Source organism: Notothenia coriiceps, unplaced genomic scaffold, assembly GCF_000735185.1.
Source record: "Notothenia coriiceps isolate Sejong01 unplaced genomic scaffold, NC01 NC01_scaffold00017075, whole genome shotgun sequence".
NCBI lineage: Eukaryota > Metazoa > Chordata > Actinopteri > Perciformes > Nototheniidae > Notothenia > Notothenia coriiceps.
In genome coordinates, this window is record NW_011349776.1 from 650,177 (window position 1) to 669,412 (window position 19,236).

Here is a 19,236-nt window from a genome sequence, read left to right on the forward strand (position 1 = left end):
ACACACACAACACACACACACACACACACACACACACACACAGACCCACAACACACACACACACACACACACAACACACACCCACACAACGCCACACCACACACACACAACACACACCACACACACACACACACCACACACCAGGGTATGAACGGGTGGGGAGGGCTAAAAAGCGCCCTCTGAGGGCGTAAAGAGGGGGGCTAAAGACTGTTTTAGTCTAAATAGAGGTGCAAAGTGAGCCGGTGAGGAGATGATTATGTCGATGTGGTAACAAACCAAACGTACCATGCGCAGAGAAGATCGTCGCGCACGTGAGGCGGGTTGCAGACTCTCCGCACTCTTCTACTTTTGACGTTGTTCTTAGCTGTTTAGTCTCTTGATTTTAAATGCCCTAGTATGGTTTTGTCACCATTTCCATAGCCCCACCAAAAATATTTTCCACCAGCCGCCACTGCAAGTCAAGAATTGCGATTCCGATTCTTTTTCGATACTTTTCTTAAAAAAAGGGAAACAGTCTTAAATGTAATTATTGTGCTTTATTTCACACCAGAACCATAACCATAACACAAACTTTTAAACAATGAGAACAATAAATAAAATAAATGACAAGAATTCGTATTGAATAAAATTAATACATTTCTTACAGACAGGCCTCGTGGTGTCCGTAGGCTTGCCCTCACTGTCAGAGATATAGCTAAAATATCAAAATTTCACTTCTGGCGTCTTTTTTGTCAACAAGCCGAGGCGCAGCGGCAGTTGCACTCCCACTTGCAGCCATGCTTCTCGTTTTCTCACATGCTCTGGCAGCTAGCGCGTGCACGATAGAGGGGAGGCACTTGAGCGTGCTTGAGAGGGGAGGGACTGCAGGCACGGCTGCAGTGCAGGGAGTGGAAGCAGAGCGCTGAACACACACGGCTCTTATGAAATCTGCGCTTTCTCACCGTAGTACTTCCCCCCGTCATTCTTAAAGTACTGATACTAATGAAACGGAGGAATCGTAACGTTTGAGGGGGTATCGCGGTACATTCTAAGTATCGGTACACCGTGCAACACTAGTCAGGAGTCAGTGTCTCTCCCCCAAACTCACACATATAAAATTCGATATGAACTGAAGAGCCGCATTAAACTAGGCAAAGAGCCGCATGCGGCTCGAGAGCCGCGGGTTGGCCACCCCTGTTCTATAGCATAACAATCTTAATCATTACCATTTTAAATGTCATCATTATAATAATTAAAGCAAAACTTTTGAACTCAAATAAATGATAATACAAATGTATATTTAAAATATAAAGTAATAAAACACACCCTCCCACATTTTGATATGCAGTTACAGGTTTTACTGCTACAGCCATACAGGGTTGGATATGACGAAGCAACAACCACGAGGTGTTGTCAAAAACTGCAATTCATAATAATAATAATAATACATGAGACTTGTATAGCGCTTTTCAGGAAACTCAAAGACGCTTTGACAAAAAAACTAAAACAAAGAAAAATAGAAAAATAGATAAACAAAACAGAAAATAGGGGGGGGGGTGGTCAGTGGTTGAATGCATGAAATGCCCTCAAATGATGTTGAAGTTCATCAAATATTAATTAACTGAACATTTATTTTTAAAATTCACATATTTTATTTATATTGAGTGTTAAATGTAACTAGGAGTGTGAACACCTTTAGTGACATATCTTGCCGTCCATGGATGTATAATGAGACCTGGATACAGCGTTGGAGTCGGACCCCAGTTCTTTCCTATAAAAGTCACTAAAAGCACATGAAGCCAAAAATGGACTGACATTCGTAAAGTGCCTGGATGATCCAGGTTCTTGGCCCAAAGAACTCTTGAATTTTCCTTAAATTCCTAATACGGGCTATAAAAGTGCAGTTTTTATGTTTCACACTAAAAAAGTTTTACTTATTAAATACAGCTTCTCTATAGCACTTTCAGTAGAAGAGTACTTTAACCCATTTTTCTCATTATGTGAGTTTAAACCACTTAAGTGTCTGGACACTGACCTGTTTTTCCAACAGGCGCTGTTTCACCTTTCAGCTATTTACTTTCTGTTTACATCGTTATGGTTTGTTTGGGAATTGCGTGATTCTTTAGAGCCATTATGAGCAGTGTGAGTCACTTCCCTTTAAACAGTGCACTCAGCTGTTAACTCAGCCTCATGCTTAAGCCTCTGTTAGCTACACTCACAGTGCAAAAACTGTTAGATGGAAATGTATGATGACTTAATAATAATAATAATGATAGACAACATGGGTGTCACAATATACTGCATTTTAGATGTGGATATTTAAAATATAATGAGTAGCATGTTATGAACATACTATGGAAGAGGATAAGTACCAAATGTGAAATTAGTTTTGAGACCTTTAATCTCAGAATTCATATTTTTATCTCAGAATTATTTTTCTCAGAATATATTAAATTAGAATACTAAATTATTTCTCAAAATTATAACTTTAATGTCAGAACTCAAATGTTTTATTTTAGTTTTGGCCAGACCTAAAAAAACGTTTCACATGTGGAAGAGTATAGCTCTTCTGTAATTCTATAAATAATACAGTTCCTCTTAAATCGTGTAAGTGTATTTCAAGGTTCAAGGTTCTTTATTTGTCAAACGAACATAGCTACAGTGTAGTTATGTCGATGAAAATCTTGTGTCACAGGCTTCTCCAACAGAGCGACACAAAACACAGATAAACAGAAAAATATAGTGCAAGTAAATAGTAAATACATTTGCATTTTCATTCATTTAACAAAGTGACACATTAATTTGACTAAAGGAAAAACATTTTTAAATGTAATAGTGAGATAACTTTGTTATGGTAAATTGTTACAACCATGATTATCGTGGAGTGAAAATCTGATACCGTTGTAAAGCCATGACTCTACAGTCCGCGCTGGTGTTTCATCAGTCTTTCACCACACAGGTTGTGTGCAGGACATGGTGGTTTTTAGTGGCATTTAAAGTACATTTTGGTTATTACTCTTTTTTGGCTCTGTAATACTGTTACACTGCATGTTACGACGTCACATAATAAAGAGATTGTTAAATTATTATTCAAAGACAACAACCGTGTTTACGATCTTAATGCTTTACTCTCATCTGACACTTTGCGAGATTAAAGATATTTAATAGTGTGCCGTCTGAGCTCACTTGACAAATGAATGGGTTTAGTTGCGGTGGAACAGCTTTTATGTGGGTTCCATCAATGTTTGTTCTTGTCACCCATTAAAGGGACCCCCCTGTTTATTGGGCCACACTAACAATCACAGTCACCCTCTCCTCTATTAAACATTTTTTAAAAGACTTTGTTTTGGGACCGTTCACATTCTTACTCAGTTTGCCGTTAATTGTTTTCCTACTATGTTTTCTTGTTCAGCTTTTAGAGAGGGTTCCTTTATCAACGCTCCAAGGCATTATTTTCGAGTGAAAGAGCTAACCATTTTAAACACATCATTTAACTTTTTCCTAAGACTTCACACTTGTCACTTTGTAGATCAAAATGTCTTAATCTCCATTTGTTCTTTCCATCGCATGCTTTATTGTTCAGTGATACAGCATACATTAGCATTTTAGGCAGACTAGTGCACAATTTACACAACTAGAAAGGTGATGAAGTGTAGTTGTACGGTGGTGGACAGTTACAAATTTGTTCCAATGCCACCAAACATTTCCACACAATGCAGATATAAAAAATAAGGCTGTCAAACGATTAACATTTTTAATCAGATTAATCACAGTTTAAAAATGAATTAATCATGATTAATCACCATTCGAACTATGTCCAAAATATGCCATTTCTTTATGTATATTGTTGTGGGAATGGAAAGATAAATGAAAGAAGGCGGATATATCCATTTAACATATGTATGTATGTTTATTATAACATTGTTCTGTGTGTCAAAATGAAAGACAGCCCACACACCTATCAATCATCAAACCTTTGGGTCTTATTTCATTACGTGTTGTTTTCTATCAACTCGACTCTGTCGTCCGGTGATCTTACCGCCTTCTGGAAAAGCTTCACAAGTACGTCGGTACGCAAATGCGCTTTGTGACACAAGTGACGGTACGCATTTCAAATTGTTGCCGCGCATGCCTACCAGTTATGTGCACCTAGTACTACAGCAAAAGTATTCTCCTTCGGGACTTCCTGCAACAACACCACGCCGTTATCTTGATTCTGATTGGCCAGAAGACATTATCAAAGATGTTCTATTGAGAAGACGATCACTACGTGACAAAGGTTTTCAAAACCGTTTCTAGTCTTCTGTATTTCCAGACAAGTGGCTACTGAAATCAATCTTTACTAACTGCTGGTCCCGTGCAATTCTCGCGCGGCGAGTTTGGCGACTTTATTTTGCTTACTTTAACCATCATTTCTCATGGAGGGGCATAGCCATTTTCTTTGGTATGGGTGTAGCCCTACCCCAGCCCATAACCCTGGCGCTGCCACTGGTGATGGTATGGGGACCCGGCGGCCATTCTGCATATGCGTTAAATGCGTTAAATATTTGGAACGGCAAAATTATCAAAAATTAATTACGCGCCGTTAACGCGGATAATTTTGACAGCATTAATTAAAAACAAATGTCAAAAAAGCCAAAAAAATGAAGAAACACTCTTCACCACTTGCACAGCTTTTATTAATGATGCATATACTTAAGTCTGCATATATATAATTGTGGCCGGAAGTTCAAACCAAGAACCAGGACACTCAAAGTTCCTCACCAGCTGGGACCGGGAGCGCTTTGGTGAACGTTTGGGGATGAATACAGTTTCCCCAACGCTGTCTCTGTTTGAAAAAGACTATTTTTTAGCTTGCTAGCTTTAAAGCAGATCTGCCAATGTATACCGGAAGGAATCCATGTGATCCATTTTTTAAAATGAGCCCGATATTTCATATTCTGTGCAAACTGAGTAAGGTCCACTGAGACAAATGTCAAAATGTGTGTGATAATTGGGCCTTTATAAATACACTTTGATTGGATTGAATACGAATATTTGAGATAAGTTTCTAAACAACCAGAGAACAGTGTCAACTTTATTAGATTCAGTTTGGACAAATATGACATGTGGGGTACCTCAAGGCTCCATCTTGGGGCCCAACTTCTCTTTTAACATCCAACATGCTACCCACTTGGCTCGATAATGAAAAACAACAAAAATAAGTGTACCATAGATTATGAGGAATGACAGAGACCATTTATATAACCATTTCACCAGGAGGACTATTGCTCCCAGTTCAAACACTGAGTAAGTGCCATGGACAAATCACATTGACTGGATGTGCAGAACTTTCTCCCAAATTTAACCAAAGATCAAAACTGAGGTAATGGTTTTTGGAGAGCCAAGGCAGAACGTATAAAAGTTTAGTGCCGAGCTTCCAGTCTGCCAATATTCAAAAACACGATAAAGCAGCCAGAAATCTAGGTTGTAGTCATGGACTTCTGACTGAGTTTAACAGTCACATTTAAACCGAGTTAGGTAAATCCGCTTACTTCACCTAAGAACACGCTTATCTAGGGATTAAAAGACTAATGCACAGTAAGGAGTTTGGAAAAAAACTTGTCCATGCGTTTGTATCCTTCGGTAGGATGGACTACTGTAATGGTGTCTTCAAAGGTCTCACACAAAAAATCCTATCGACTAGAAAACTGGGTGGGACTTTCGGTAACAGTTCTAAATATGTTTGAATCCTACTTAAAGGACAGAAACAACTTTGTTTCTATAGGTGCATTGTCTCTCACATCTCTCCTGTTCTCAAGTCTTTACACTGGCTTCCTGTGTGTCAAATAATTTATTTCAAAATACTGCTGCTGGTTTATAAAGCTTTGAATGGTTTAGGCCCAAAATACATTTCTGACCTACTGCTATATTATGAACCATCCAGATCTCTCAGGTCTTCAGGGACTGGTCAGCTTTCGGTCCCCAGAGTCAGAAATAAACATGGAAAAGCAGCGTTCAGTTATTATGCTCCAAATATCTGGAACAAACTCACAGAAACCTGCGGGTCCGCTGCAACTGGTTTTACTTTTAAATCCAGGCTGAAGACTTTTCTCTTTGTCGCTGCTTTTAATTGATATATTCATATCTTAAACTGCATCTTTTATTATATTTGCTTTTTAATGACTGTTTTTAAATGCCATTTTCTTAATGTCTTTCATATTTGTAATTCACTTTGAATTGCCTTGTGTTGAAAGGTGCTATATAAACTTGCCTTGCCTTGCCTTGCCTTGCCTTGCCTTGCCTTGCCTTGCCTTGCCTTGCCTTGCCTTGCCTTGCCTTGCCTTGCTTTGCCTTGCCTTGCCTTGCCTTTCCTTGCCGTGCCACCGTAATCATCAGACAACCACAAATACATTTCTACTAAACTTTAGAGTGAGTTGATGACCTTTAAACACGCTAAGTTCACTTGCACTTTAGTAAAGCAAAACAGGGTGACAGGTTGAAACCTCAGAGGGATACTCTGTTTCCTGGTTCCTCTATCTGGTTTCTCTTTTTCATGATCTGTTCCCACCACAGTGTCGCACCGGGATGAAACCACTGAGCGTGGTGGTGATGAGTGAGTGGAAGCTCTGGACTGTATCATTATGCATCTTAGATATGGAGTTCTGACAGTGTGCCCCTCTTTCCATGACATGATGGAATATATCTCACAAAGCTGTGCATCAACAAAGACAAAGAAAAGAGTATCGCCTACAGAGATATCACCCAGTCAAAAGGGAAAGACATCAGAACCAATGATAGGGGGAGAAATAAATAAATGAGGGTATTAGAGGCTACTACTCAGGAGGAACTAGTTGTTTCCGTCCCAGGTATTAGTGTCACACCTCATTGTTACATAGTTATCTAAAAAGTTATGGTGAAAATCGCCTTTGGGTTTTATTTAATGGCCGTGTTTTGTGTTCCCATAGCGTCATTTCCCCCTGTCTGTGTGTATAGTGCACAGTGTAATCACTCGCTGGTGTGAGGTGACGTAGTTCAAAGCGGCCCCTGGAAATATTCCCATCCAGGGACCCTCCATCATCCCAGCAGTGCACACGTGTGAAATTCCTGTGGGATTCAAGTGGCCTCCACCAGCTATGACGGAAGGTTGTTTAATTAGCCGCTCACTAACATGGGGGGGGGTCTCTCCCACAGATCAAAGTGGAGACCCCGCAGGACTTCCAGGATATCACCAGTGTTGTGGCTCTGGCAGGGACCTACGCCACCACCGAGCCCTTCGTCCAGTCCAAGTACGACATCCGCATCCAGAAGATCGGAAACAACTACAAGGCCTACATGTAAGAAGTGTCCCCCCCCCTCCCCCATGACTTTATGTAAGCTCAATAACCAGATATTAACGGATACCATTACAGATACCTTAAGCTGCCTATAGCGTGAATACTTTAATTTGTTTAATGATAAACCCCTTCCATAGTTATGCAGACAATGTCTTGTGTGCTGTTAAGTCACACTTACACATTTGCAGTATGTGTCTATTTCAGATTTGAAACTGTAGAAATGTATTTTTCAGCAATTTCATCACAAATTCAGATCTTTATTCGACCTACTTCTCATATGAATACGATTTTTCATTCACTTTGAACACATTTATTTGACAGTTATGAGGTTGGGTTTCATTACCTTTCTTGGTAGCAAAGTAAAGTAGTAATGCAGCTGGTGCCTGCATGTGAATCAGGCCAGTCTTAAAAATAAAAATAACAGTAAAAAGAGGCAATATGCAGCCATGGCTGATACTGATGTAATGATTTGTGTGTGCTTTCCCTTGTTTTTCATAACTTATCTTGAAACATAAGGTATCCAAAGTGGCTCCCATTATGGACGGCCAACAGGGCAACAAGATTTCTAAATCTTATCACTTACCAAAATTAGGATCATTTATTTTCATAATACTTTTTTGCCAACTAGTCAAAACGGAAGAAAAACCTTGGTTTTATAGAATGACCTCATTCCTAGATTCTCATATATATAGTATGTACTCATAGTAACATTTCTCCTTCAAACCCACCCACTCATTTGGAAGCACATTCAGCCCCCCTCCACAGTCTGTGGGGGGGGTTTACCTGACCAAAGCAGAGGAGCAGTCTCTCATTTCTCTCTCCCTGGCCTAGCCATGAAAACATGTCTTTAAATGTCTCTGACACAAACATAATGCAGGTTTGGATGGCAATAATTATCCCTGATAAACTAATGATAACCCCATGAGGTCTTGGTAAAGCGGTGCAGGCTAACCGGAGGAGCATTGATTGATTTCTTGATGTTCTTTGAATGCAGGAGAACGTCCATCTCTGGTAACTGGAAGGCGAACACAGGCTCTGCCATGCTGGAACAGATCGCCATGACGGACAGGTGAGCTCCCTCAGAGGTACACAGGCAAAACAATTTCCTGTTTGGAAAATGTACTCCTTTTTTATATTTCAAACCTTTAAAGAGGTCTCTGTTTTTGCTTAATCTCACATTCATCATTTTAACATACTGACACATCTTTTGTACAAACAATTTAACCATCCTATAAATCCTTTAGTTTTAGTTTAAGTATTATGGTTCAAGTGTATTTGTAACAGTTACTGTAGCTGCCCTTCATGATATCTCCAGACATTATGGGGTGTTTACATATGGGTGTATCAGTGAGTGGTGTCCCTGTGTTCAGATACCGGCTGTGGGTGGACTCCTGCTCCGAGATGTTCGGAGGTCTAGACATCTGCGCAGTGAAGGCCGTCCACGGGAAGGACGGCAACGACTATATCATCGAGGTCAGTTTGTTTTCAGAATAACCCCTGGTTTCAGTTTAAGATTGCACGGTGTAAAATTACAGCGCTTTCATAAAAACATTTCATGCAGCATTCCGTACATTTGCAACCTTCTTGGCAGTTCACCAGCTCGACCTTCATCTGTGCAGATCTCAGTCAGATCACCTTGGATTCCTTTCCTGCTAATAATATTTGTCATATCATTGTGAAAGTCAACAGGGAAGGGTGTAGCCAGACTTGAAGGCACATGATCATCAGAGCCTTGAAAGAATGCTCAGTTTAGACAAAACACAGGCGGAGAAAGAAAATATCAGTCAGTGACTCAGTTAACACTGCCTGTTTATTAAGAGTACATGTGAAGACTGCTCTCTACGTGCAGTTTGTAGACAAACACTGTAAATGGCTGCTGTGTGACCTGACACCACTGGTTTGGTAAGTAGTGACTTCCGGTTTGGGTTGTCCTTCTCCAATGGGATCAACATTGGGTGGTAACACTTCCTGTGTTATGGTCTGCTCCCACTCAGGCCACCTACTGGATCACATCATGTACCATTACAGTGCCTATAGAAATCACCATACCCCTTTGAAAGAGTCACTTTATTTGTCGTACAGCCTGAAATCAAAACCCATTAAAACAAATACTTTTTCCAGCTTTATTTACACATTTTGCCTTACAACATCAAACTAATGAAAAATAAAAGGCTAAATTAGAATAAAAGGGTTGCAAAAGTCATCAGTCCGCTGATTTAATACTTTGTTACAGCCATTAATCTATTTGGATATGTCTCTACTAGCTTTGCACACCTCCATTGGGGTTTGCCCATTCTCCCTTGCAGAATCCCTAAGAAACAGCTGGTTTTATTCTGAAGTGATCAAAATCACTTCACTTGATGTCAGGTGGGGGGCAGTTAGCCTGGTGTTTGATCTGAAAATTGATTGGTTGCACCTGAGCAATTTTATAATGGTAAACTCTAAGGGGCTGATCACTTAACCAAACCAGGTATTTCACAAATTCATTCACTTTGATGGTGAGGGGTATAATGTGTAAATACAGCTCCAAATAAACTGATTTAATTTATTTTAAATGTCCAGTCTGTAATGTGAGGAAACAGGCCGGTGAGGGACTTCTGGTGTGCCCTTCTTCAGCTGGAGACCATGACATCACAGCTCTCCAAACGCTGGGGGAAGTCAGCACCGAGAGAATGTGCTTCTTTATTTAAACTCAATGTCAGGAACTATCTCCCAGCTCCTCTGAGACGCTGGTCTTAGATTGGCACTGCTTGGATGGAGAAACTGGTGACAGTCACATAACAATGTTCTGTGTCCACAACTCTTCCTCCTCCTCCTCCTCCTCCTCCTCCTCCTCCTCCTCCTTCAGCATGATGGAATTTAATTAACAAGCAAGGAAGAGCTGCCGGTCCATCACAGTGGGAATCTGTTTTCTGTTCCAGACAAAGACATCAGCCATGACACTTCTCTCTAATGAAAAGTAATCAGCTGCTCAGGGGCCCTTCATTAACAGTTTGCTATTAACATGAAGCAGCTCCCTGGCCCTTCACTGGAACATGTTCCCACAGTACAGACATGAGATCCCTCAACACGACACAATATGACGAGTAACATGACAATTGAAAATCAACATGACATGAAATGACATGATGCAACACAACTGATATATACCGTAATAATAATAATAATAATAATAATAATAATAATTCATTACACTTTTTATCTAGTTTTATTACATGGTTTGGTTGAAAACTCAATTCTGTTTGGTCCCTTTGGACATTTCAGAGGTTGTTAATTCTCGATAAGAAACCGTTGCTAAGCAAAATAATGGCCATTGATAAGTAGGATCAAGGGAGAGAAAGGGAAAGAGCGCTGGACGTCATGCCATTATAATGCGTAATAAAAATGCAGATACATTCACTTCAAATAAGCCAACCCATTACCAGGTCTTATGCATTAGTCTGAACAGGTTCAAATGAGATTCAACATTAAGAAATTTTATAGCAGAACTTACAGTAAAGAAGTCTTGATTATCTACATGTTTAAGCACACTTAGTTATATGATATACTTACTAAAGTTATTTTAAATATAAATAATACAGTCTCAAAATACACTAGCACAGGTAAGAGTCCTGCATTTAAAATGCTAATAGTACAAAAGTAATCAGCTCAATTAAATGATGTGTTCCTTAAGAACAATGGATCCTTTTGAAATGTTGTATGTATATGCTAGAGCCAATTTCAGATACTTGGTAATATACCACTAGGTAGATAAGTAGTAAAGGGCTGAACCACTTCATATAAACATATTCTCATGACAAAGTTATAAATGTTGTTGAGTAGAAAGTACACGATTACCATGAAGTGGAATAAATGATGCAGCGAGGTACTGTGCAGACAGATCACTGTGCAGCTCAGTAAAAGTGCACAACAACACCTCTATGTACCGCGCTGAGAGGCTGGCCGCTGCAGTCCTCTGCTGGATGACTCTGTGTCCTTATAAATCAGCAGGGTGGATCCCACCGCACGCCCTTTGAAGTGGCTCTGCTCCGTCCCTGTGGTAGTGACTCAACGGGCCAAACACCGGGCCACGCCCCGCCTCACCACCGAAACCTGGCCCAGAGGCTGCTCACAGGGAAGGAAGGGCTGTAAGGGTTCTCTGCTATGGGTAGTGGTTCTGTTTAGAACAGTGTGAACCTTAATCACACACTTTTCCGAAAAATAGCAGGAAGAAAGTAAGAAACCATGGCACATTGAAACACAGTTTGAGAAGACTCTGGATTCATGTCTTTCTTGCATGCAGGAAGGGTTTCACTGAAGGAGACCTTCTCATTGATGGTTTGGCTAGCTCTTACCAAAATCTATGTCATCTTTTATTGGACGGAACTTGTATATACTTACCATCGCATAAACACCATATCCCAGCGTGCATTGCGGCTAAACCATCCACTCACTGAGCTGAGGATCTTGCCTATGTCTGTTTCCGGTATCGTTTATCACCGATATATTTTGTTATACACAAATTCCTTCACATTTAAATTTAAATTTACATTAAAGTATTTCGCGAGGCCTTCTAACATGTTTTTAAATATAACTACGGTTGTAGTTGAAGAGTTTGTAAATTAACATGAACCGAAGCTGTCTATTAAAAAATAAATCATTATTATATTAATATTGACAATAACAACCTACCGTTGGGGTAGCATTTGCTTGGCATTTCTGGTTATTCCTCCACTGGCTAACATGGGTAAACAATACCGTGTAACTGTCATGTTTGAAGGGACGAAATCGTGACATCTTCACGTCTCCCAGCATGGTAAATCGTCACATGTTCACGTCTTGCCGTGATACCGGGTTGCTTCTGACACTATGAGTCTGATAACCACTGATCAAGCTCATTTAATAGGCTGATAACATTCAAACCAGTTGGATTTGATGTTTCCAAACCAGTTGGATGTGAATTGATCTTGAGGGACGAACTCATTGAATTGGTGTCCCTAACAAACAAGAACTTTAAAAGAAAATGGGAATGCCTTTCAGAGTGCAGAGTGTTTTGATCCCTGAAGGCGGTCAGAAGCACATGCAGTGTTCTGCTCTGTGAACACTGTGTATACCCGTCTCTGTGTTTACAGCCTGTGGGCGAGGAGCAGCAGCTCCTCCACCCTGGGCCTCTGTGACCCGGCCAGCAGCCCCCCCCCTCTCTGCTGTTTGTTTTGGTCCTGGGGAGGCAGGTCTCTAGAGCCCATGTGCTCTGTGGTTCTGCAGAACACGTGTGTGTGTGTGTGTGTGTGTGTGTGTGTGTGTGTGTGTGTGTGTGTGTGTGTGTGAGCTCAAGTGGTGGGATTTTTCTCTTTGAGGCTAATTATTAGTGTATGGCGATGGATGTGGTCTGGGCTTCCAGATCTTACCCCGGGCAATATCATATTTACAGATGGAGTCACTTTTCATCTACTGCTCTCGGCTTTACCCATCAGAGGATGGCACAAAGAAACAGTTGTCATTTTAAGAGGTATGATTTATGTGTTTCAGTATACCATGTAATGTATCTACTGTCAATCAAGCTACACCTCATGTCCAGCTGCACATGCACAGTAAACAATTATAGTTCTCCGTTTACTTTGATACGGTATCCGAGGATTTAAAACAGTTCAAGTTGTTATCCTATTCTACCCTGTTTGTGTCAGTGTTGTGTCCATCTGCATGCTCTCAGACCTCTCATTAAAAGCTGCCCTACAGTGTTTGTTCCATCTCCATTGGAGGATTTAGGAGGACAGATCCAGGACAAGGGGCTTTCTGAGCTGTATTACAGTGCATGGGAACAAACAGAGGAGTCAGTGTCATGCTCAGTGCATCCGGCACTAAATGATATTAAAGGCCAGTGGAGTGTTTCATAGCTTATATTGTCTAACCTCAACAATGGCAAATGACTGTGGGGAGTATTGTTGTGTATGTGATCTGTGTAATATGACTCATCATTGCTGGCAGAGCACCACATCTCCAGCAATTCTTCACATAACAGATCTGATGCTGCCCTCTGGTGGACAGTAAGGGAGTTTCAGTTTAACATAGAGAGCATCCAGGACCTTGATTGGCTGTTTTTGTGTGTGTGCAGGTCATGGACAGCTCCATGCCTCTGATTGGTGAGCACGTGGAGGAGGACAGACAGCTGATCACAGAGCTGGTCCTCAACAAGATGGCCGAGTTGCTGCTGGGGGTCTCCACTCCTCAGCCCTCTGCTGTCAAGGTACATCAGAACATAAATCACACCAGCTCACTTCAGCTGAAAGGAAACAGGAAATAAAAAACGCTTTTCAGACCCCTGGATATTTTTATACAGCCCTCATTTTCAGTTGAACTCCCTCCTGCATTCACGGGGCTACCACTGAGGTGTTTTGTATTTCTTAGTATTGTTTAAACATGGCACCAAAAAAGATAGTAAAAAGAAAATAGGTAGCAGGGCCAGAAAAACCCTTACACATGGCTGCAAATGGCAGCTTTATCAGATCAACTACCTGGCCTTGCCTTCAGTTACAGAAGACGATCTGTCACAGAAGACCACATAAGAAAATAAATTTGAGATCTGAACAAAAATTAATTTTATCCTAGGTCTGAGATTGAAGGTGGGGTACTGTAGCTAAGTTTGAGAAACCGGCTCGAGATACACTTTTTGTTATATTCCATGGAATGCTCTTAACATCCCGATAGCAATTAATATCTTAAGTGCTTTGACAAAAAATACCATTAAAAAATGTCATCTGTGGAAGCCGTAATACTGTAAAAAGCACGACCAATCATCTGAGCCGGCCCGGCTAAAGTAACTGGATGGCCTACCTGCCTGTCAGCCTTCCATCTGTGCACAAACTTATCTCGTGCCCTCATTGGTCATGTGCGCGTTCGTGTGTTTTGGAGGAATTGGAGTATTTTCAAATTCTAGCGCACTCAAGCTGGTTTCTCCAAAATTACCTACCCCACCTTTAAAGTCAGAATTTTTAAGAACAAACGTTCTAACTGATTTCTCAAAATGTTGATATTGTTCACAGAATTGTGACTTTACTCTCAGAACTCAAAATAAAAGTAATATTTGGTCTGATCTAAAAAGGCCCTAATCCTCTTCCTTAGTAAGTAAAACTGTTAAAGAAAAAAGCTAATCTGGGGTTAGAGTGTTTTTTTACTAATTCAAGTTAAGTACAGCAGTGGAGTGGAGTGTATTTCAATGTGACCACCTACGGCATTATAAACATTGAAGTGTGTTTCTGGTTTTGAAGTAGCATTCATGTTCACAATGAAAAATATGATTGAACCGCTTCTACCTCGCTAATGTTTCTACTTTTACTTAACTGTGACCATATCTTATAATGCTAAAATTGAAAAGGCTACTCACACCAAGAAGTTTAACTCTTCAAGATGTTGTTTTGCATTTGTACATATTGTTTTAAGAGTGTAGTGTTTATGTGAAGCAGAATGACAGGAACATTACCATTAACTAGAACATTTTAACACGCATCCACTGTACTGATACCCCTATATCATTCTTCATCCACAGACCACTCAGCCCAGACGAGGTAGGAGATGTATCTATTTTGTTTATTACAGCAACAGAGTTCTGTCTACAGCAGTGTTAGTAAAAGTCCAACCAGTCTACATGAAAATACTGTGTTTTCACTGCAGGGGGACAACGATCTGCTTCCGCTTCTCCATCTCAGTCGGCCCAGGGCTCCCCTCAGAGAGCCCGCTCAGCCTCCACCTCCCCCAGCCAGGCCTTCCAGCCCGGGCCCATCCCTGCCGCCTCCGGGCCCGGAGCTCAGAAACAGTCCCCCCAGCTGAAGTACGTCCCTCACAGCACACCAGCATGATCCATGATAGCAGAAGTATAACATTTAATTGACTGTTTATTTTAACCACTGCAGCAAATCCCAGTCGCTGACCAACACCTTCACAGAGACGTTACGAGGAAGCCTGACCGACGACGAGGCCAAGGCCGAGACCATCCGCAGCCTGCGACAGTCCTTCGCCAGCCTCTTCTCCGACTGAAACCCCCCTAGAAGCTTCCTCTTTCTGTCTGTGGTCAGGTTTGGGAAACAAGCCCGACTGGTTCATCTCTAATGGAGTGTCCCTGCTCCACATAGCTCAGCTTCCTTCTCTCTCCTTCTCAATATTGTGACGTTTAACACCTGGTGCAACCCGCTATCCTCAGATCAGTCATTCATCTATCACTAGAAAGGCCAACAGGTACTGGGGGGGACCACAAAGGCTAAGAATCCACATCCACCACAGTGCGGAATCAAACTCATGATTATTATGTCTGTTTTATCTCTGCTGTAATGCCAGTTATGAACGTATACAGAAATAGATCAATATAAACATCAGTCCAGTCCTCCTTATACCCATAATCCTTTCTGTTTTCATAGAACAGCACTGATGTGAATGCCTCCTAGGGTTAGGACAGCAGTCAGCTGATGGCTTGTCCTTTCTAGTGGTAAATAATCATAATCTAGCTCATAATGCTTGGTATTTATAGTCGTTATTCTACATTCTGTTTGTCCAACCAGTGAAACTGTTCTTTATTGCGTCATGTTTTATCGGTTTGAATATGTATTTATGAAATGAAATGAGTTCTAACTACTTTAATTGACTCACAGCTTCCACACTGTTTGCGGATGTATACGGCAATATTCTTATCTGAAGCTGTTCCGGTTAACTCATGAAAAACTGAATCCTCACGGTTCACCAGCGTTTTTGAGCATCTTGCAAGCAGCTACATTTCAGAAATCCACGTGCTGTAGACACACATTGGCTTATGTTGTGACTCCACATTACCAAAGTGCTGTTTAAAAAAAAGAAAGAAAATCCCCCATGCACTGGGTCCAGAAAACAGTCCCACAGCGCAGCATCCTTTGAGCTTGTGATTCCACGAGGTGCAAAACGCTGACCTGCCTTCCAGCCGCCGTCTTCCACCACAGCGCAGACCCCCACCCCAGCTGCTCCTCTTTCTCCAAATGCTTTGTGTAATGTTTTGTGCTTTGTGAATAGCAACGTGGTGTATTTTCTGCAGGGGATTTGGAACATAACTACTGCTGTGTGTTTAATGGCGAACTGTGAGGAGGTGATATTTTGAGACTTTTAATGTGCTTACATTTCCACTGAGACGGAAAATGTTTTAGTTGTGTAACATTCCATCTTATATCTACATTAGCCTTTATTCTCTACATTCGATAATAATTTATCATAATTTTTGCGTTTTTTGTCAAATGGTGTGTATGCATCCAAAGCAGACATCTTCCTCCACCCAGTGTCGCATCAGCATGTAAATGTTCTGTGAATGTCATACTGTATGTAGAATCTAATTCATGTTTTCAGAAACCAACACAAGATAATGATCTCAAGTACTCTATAAAGACAGCAACAGCATGGAAACACTTGATGTTATCTGTGATCATGCAAACCCTACTGTAATTTAGTGCAAATTATAGCAAAATACTATGTATTTATATGGCGTAGGTATCCAAAACAGGAAATTGACCATCTAAAGTATAAGCAGTTTTTAATTGCAGTGTACTTTAACTGCTTTAAAGATGGGATGTGCAAACAATATAGTGTAGACTTGATAGAAAAGGTTTCACCATTTTGATTTAGATAAAAAATAGTACTATAGTACCATCTATACAATATCAATATCCCTCATAATTAGCACTAAATCATGTATTTGACAAGGTATGTGAACTTTTTTCTTCTTCAAGGATGTCATTAGAAAGCCAACGTAAAAAGAAGTACTTCCTTGTTACATCCAAGGTGTAACAGTTTGATGTTTACAGGAGACTGGCGGTATATTTGGCTTTCCATGCAGAGAACAATCACAATCTGATAATGTTTCAATTATTCTGCATGATCTGTGCTACAGACATATAAGATATGTTTCCCTGAACAATCTATATTGCCTTATATTTTTTGTCTAAATATCCCAAACACAAATAATACCTGTGAGCAGTGCCCAGCAGTTTAAATTGGGTTTTTGTTGATCATTTCAAAGGATCAATATGATAACAGTAATTCAAATGAAATAATGATAATAGTACGTATGACATCAATTCCCTTTGGTTTAGGGTACATTTTATTGAAATGCATGAAGCTGTTAAAAATATGTATAGTGATGTGTGTGTGTGTGTCTGTGTGTGTGTGTGTGTGTGTGTGTGTGTGTGTGTGTGTGTGGGTGTGGGTGTGTGTGTATGTGTGGGAGTATGTGTGTTTGTGTGTGTGTAAGTGTGTTAAATTCAAGAAGTAAATTGGCCATAATGATGAATTGAATACTACCACAAAATGAAACTGCCCATTATTGCAATAATTTAGCTCATAATATGTTTTCTGCAGTTTTGATTTCAAGCTATGAAGTGTCACACTAAAGAAAAGCTGTTCTGTTTCCAAGCTTTTATTTGCTGTTTTGTCAGTCTCACTCACATTGAGCTTAAGGGGCATTTGAGTGTTAGCTTAACAAAACACACACTACAGTGATTCTTAGCAACAACTGACAAAGTAATGATAGGGACTGTAGTTTCACTCCTACAACAGGTTGCTTTGGAGGGAAAATAATCTAGTGGAGGGAGCCACAGAATCACAGTTTTTGACCAGGTGACTGACCATCTGCTAAGCCCCACCCTCTTAGAAACCGTTGCTACCTGTCAGCTCCTGCCTTGTATATATGCTGTTTACAATGATAAAATTAAAAATTGTACACCATTTATATTTATTTATGTATTATGTATGTATTCAGTAAGCCTAAGCTTTTCAATGAAATTACATCTCATGGCTGAATAAGCTAGCTTTAGCTCGATTAGCTCAGAATGCCGTCTCGATCACCACTGTCATTAAACCATTTTAGCGGACAAATTTCCCTATAATCTACCCACTTGCGACAATTCAAGGACTCACTGAATATTAACGTATTAAAGCATACAGAGTTAACGTTGCTAAACTAAGATTTGCAAACGCTGTTTAGCGGAGGGGCTTAGTAAATGATCGATTAGCCTGCTCACCTTCCAAAAAACGGAAGTGTGAGCTAACCACACTGAATCTGATTCTGCTCGCTTCATTGTGCTTGTGTCCTTTTATTATGACTTTTGCAAACGTTTCATCACCTTTGGCAATGTGTCAAAATGGACCAAATGAGCATTTCATTGTGAGACTAATTGAAGGTTTAAATTATACTGTTATTTTTATTGTAAAGATGCCTACAACTTAGTTTGTAATACAGCAGTGTTATAAGCCATAACCTAACCACAAGGATTTACTATCCCTGCCACGCAATAATGGCTGTGATGTAACTGATAACTGATGTGTTAACCTGAATCACTGAGTCTCGTAACTCTGAGTCCATTACGAGGCCTTCCTTGACCCGCAGAGGCAGTAACTGTCTGATTTCAGATTAAAATCAAGAGAAATCACACCACATAGTTTAAATGTGTGCTTCTAGAACTTCTGTCGGATGAAAGAAAACTTTGATGTCACTTTTCTGAGTTTTGTTGGGTTTAAAAATGCAGTTCAGGATCCAGTAAATGCCATACCCATCTATAGAGTGCCACAGTGACGCGTCCTAAAACCCGGAAGTAAGCTGCACATGGGTTCCTTCGACAAAAAAGCAATGCAATATCATAAATCTATCGATCATAAATCTATCGATTAGATTTATGATTCGAAAATGATAAAAGTAGGGTAGACATGTGGATATTATCCGGCTGAACAAAACATGATCCGTCTCTTAAATGTCTGTCAACCACAGACCTTATTTCCAGCTATTTTCCAAAATCCTATGGACAAATTGCACTGGTTTTTTGTCGTAGGAACCCATGCGCAGCTTACTTCCGGGTTTTAGAACGCGTCACTGTGGCACTCTATTGGGTCAGATTCTAATCAATGACTATACGTCTATTTACATTTTCCACATGTTCTATTATATTTATTTATCGGCAGA

General features: G+C 40.4%; 1 protein-coding gene across 1 annotated transcript; it reads left to right on the forward strand.

Annotated features, from left to right (window-relative positions):
• Window positions 1-7,146: 7,146 nt before the first annotated feature.
• Window positions 7,147-18,908, forward strand: LOC104950154 (synapsin-3-like; the record flags this gene model as incomplete). Its single annotated transcript, XM_010776639.1, has 7 exons — window positions 7,147-7,295; window positions 8,290-8,364; window positions 8,666-8,768; window positions 13,387-13,518; window positions 14,818-14,836; window positions 14,943-15,099; window positions 15,182-18,908. Coding segments are annotated over 7 exons (759 nt in total), but the record flags the coding sequence as incomplete, so codon positions are not given.
• Between the last annotated feature and the right edge of the window lie 328 nt (window positions 18,909-19,236).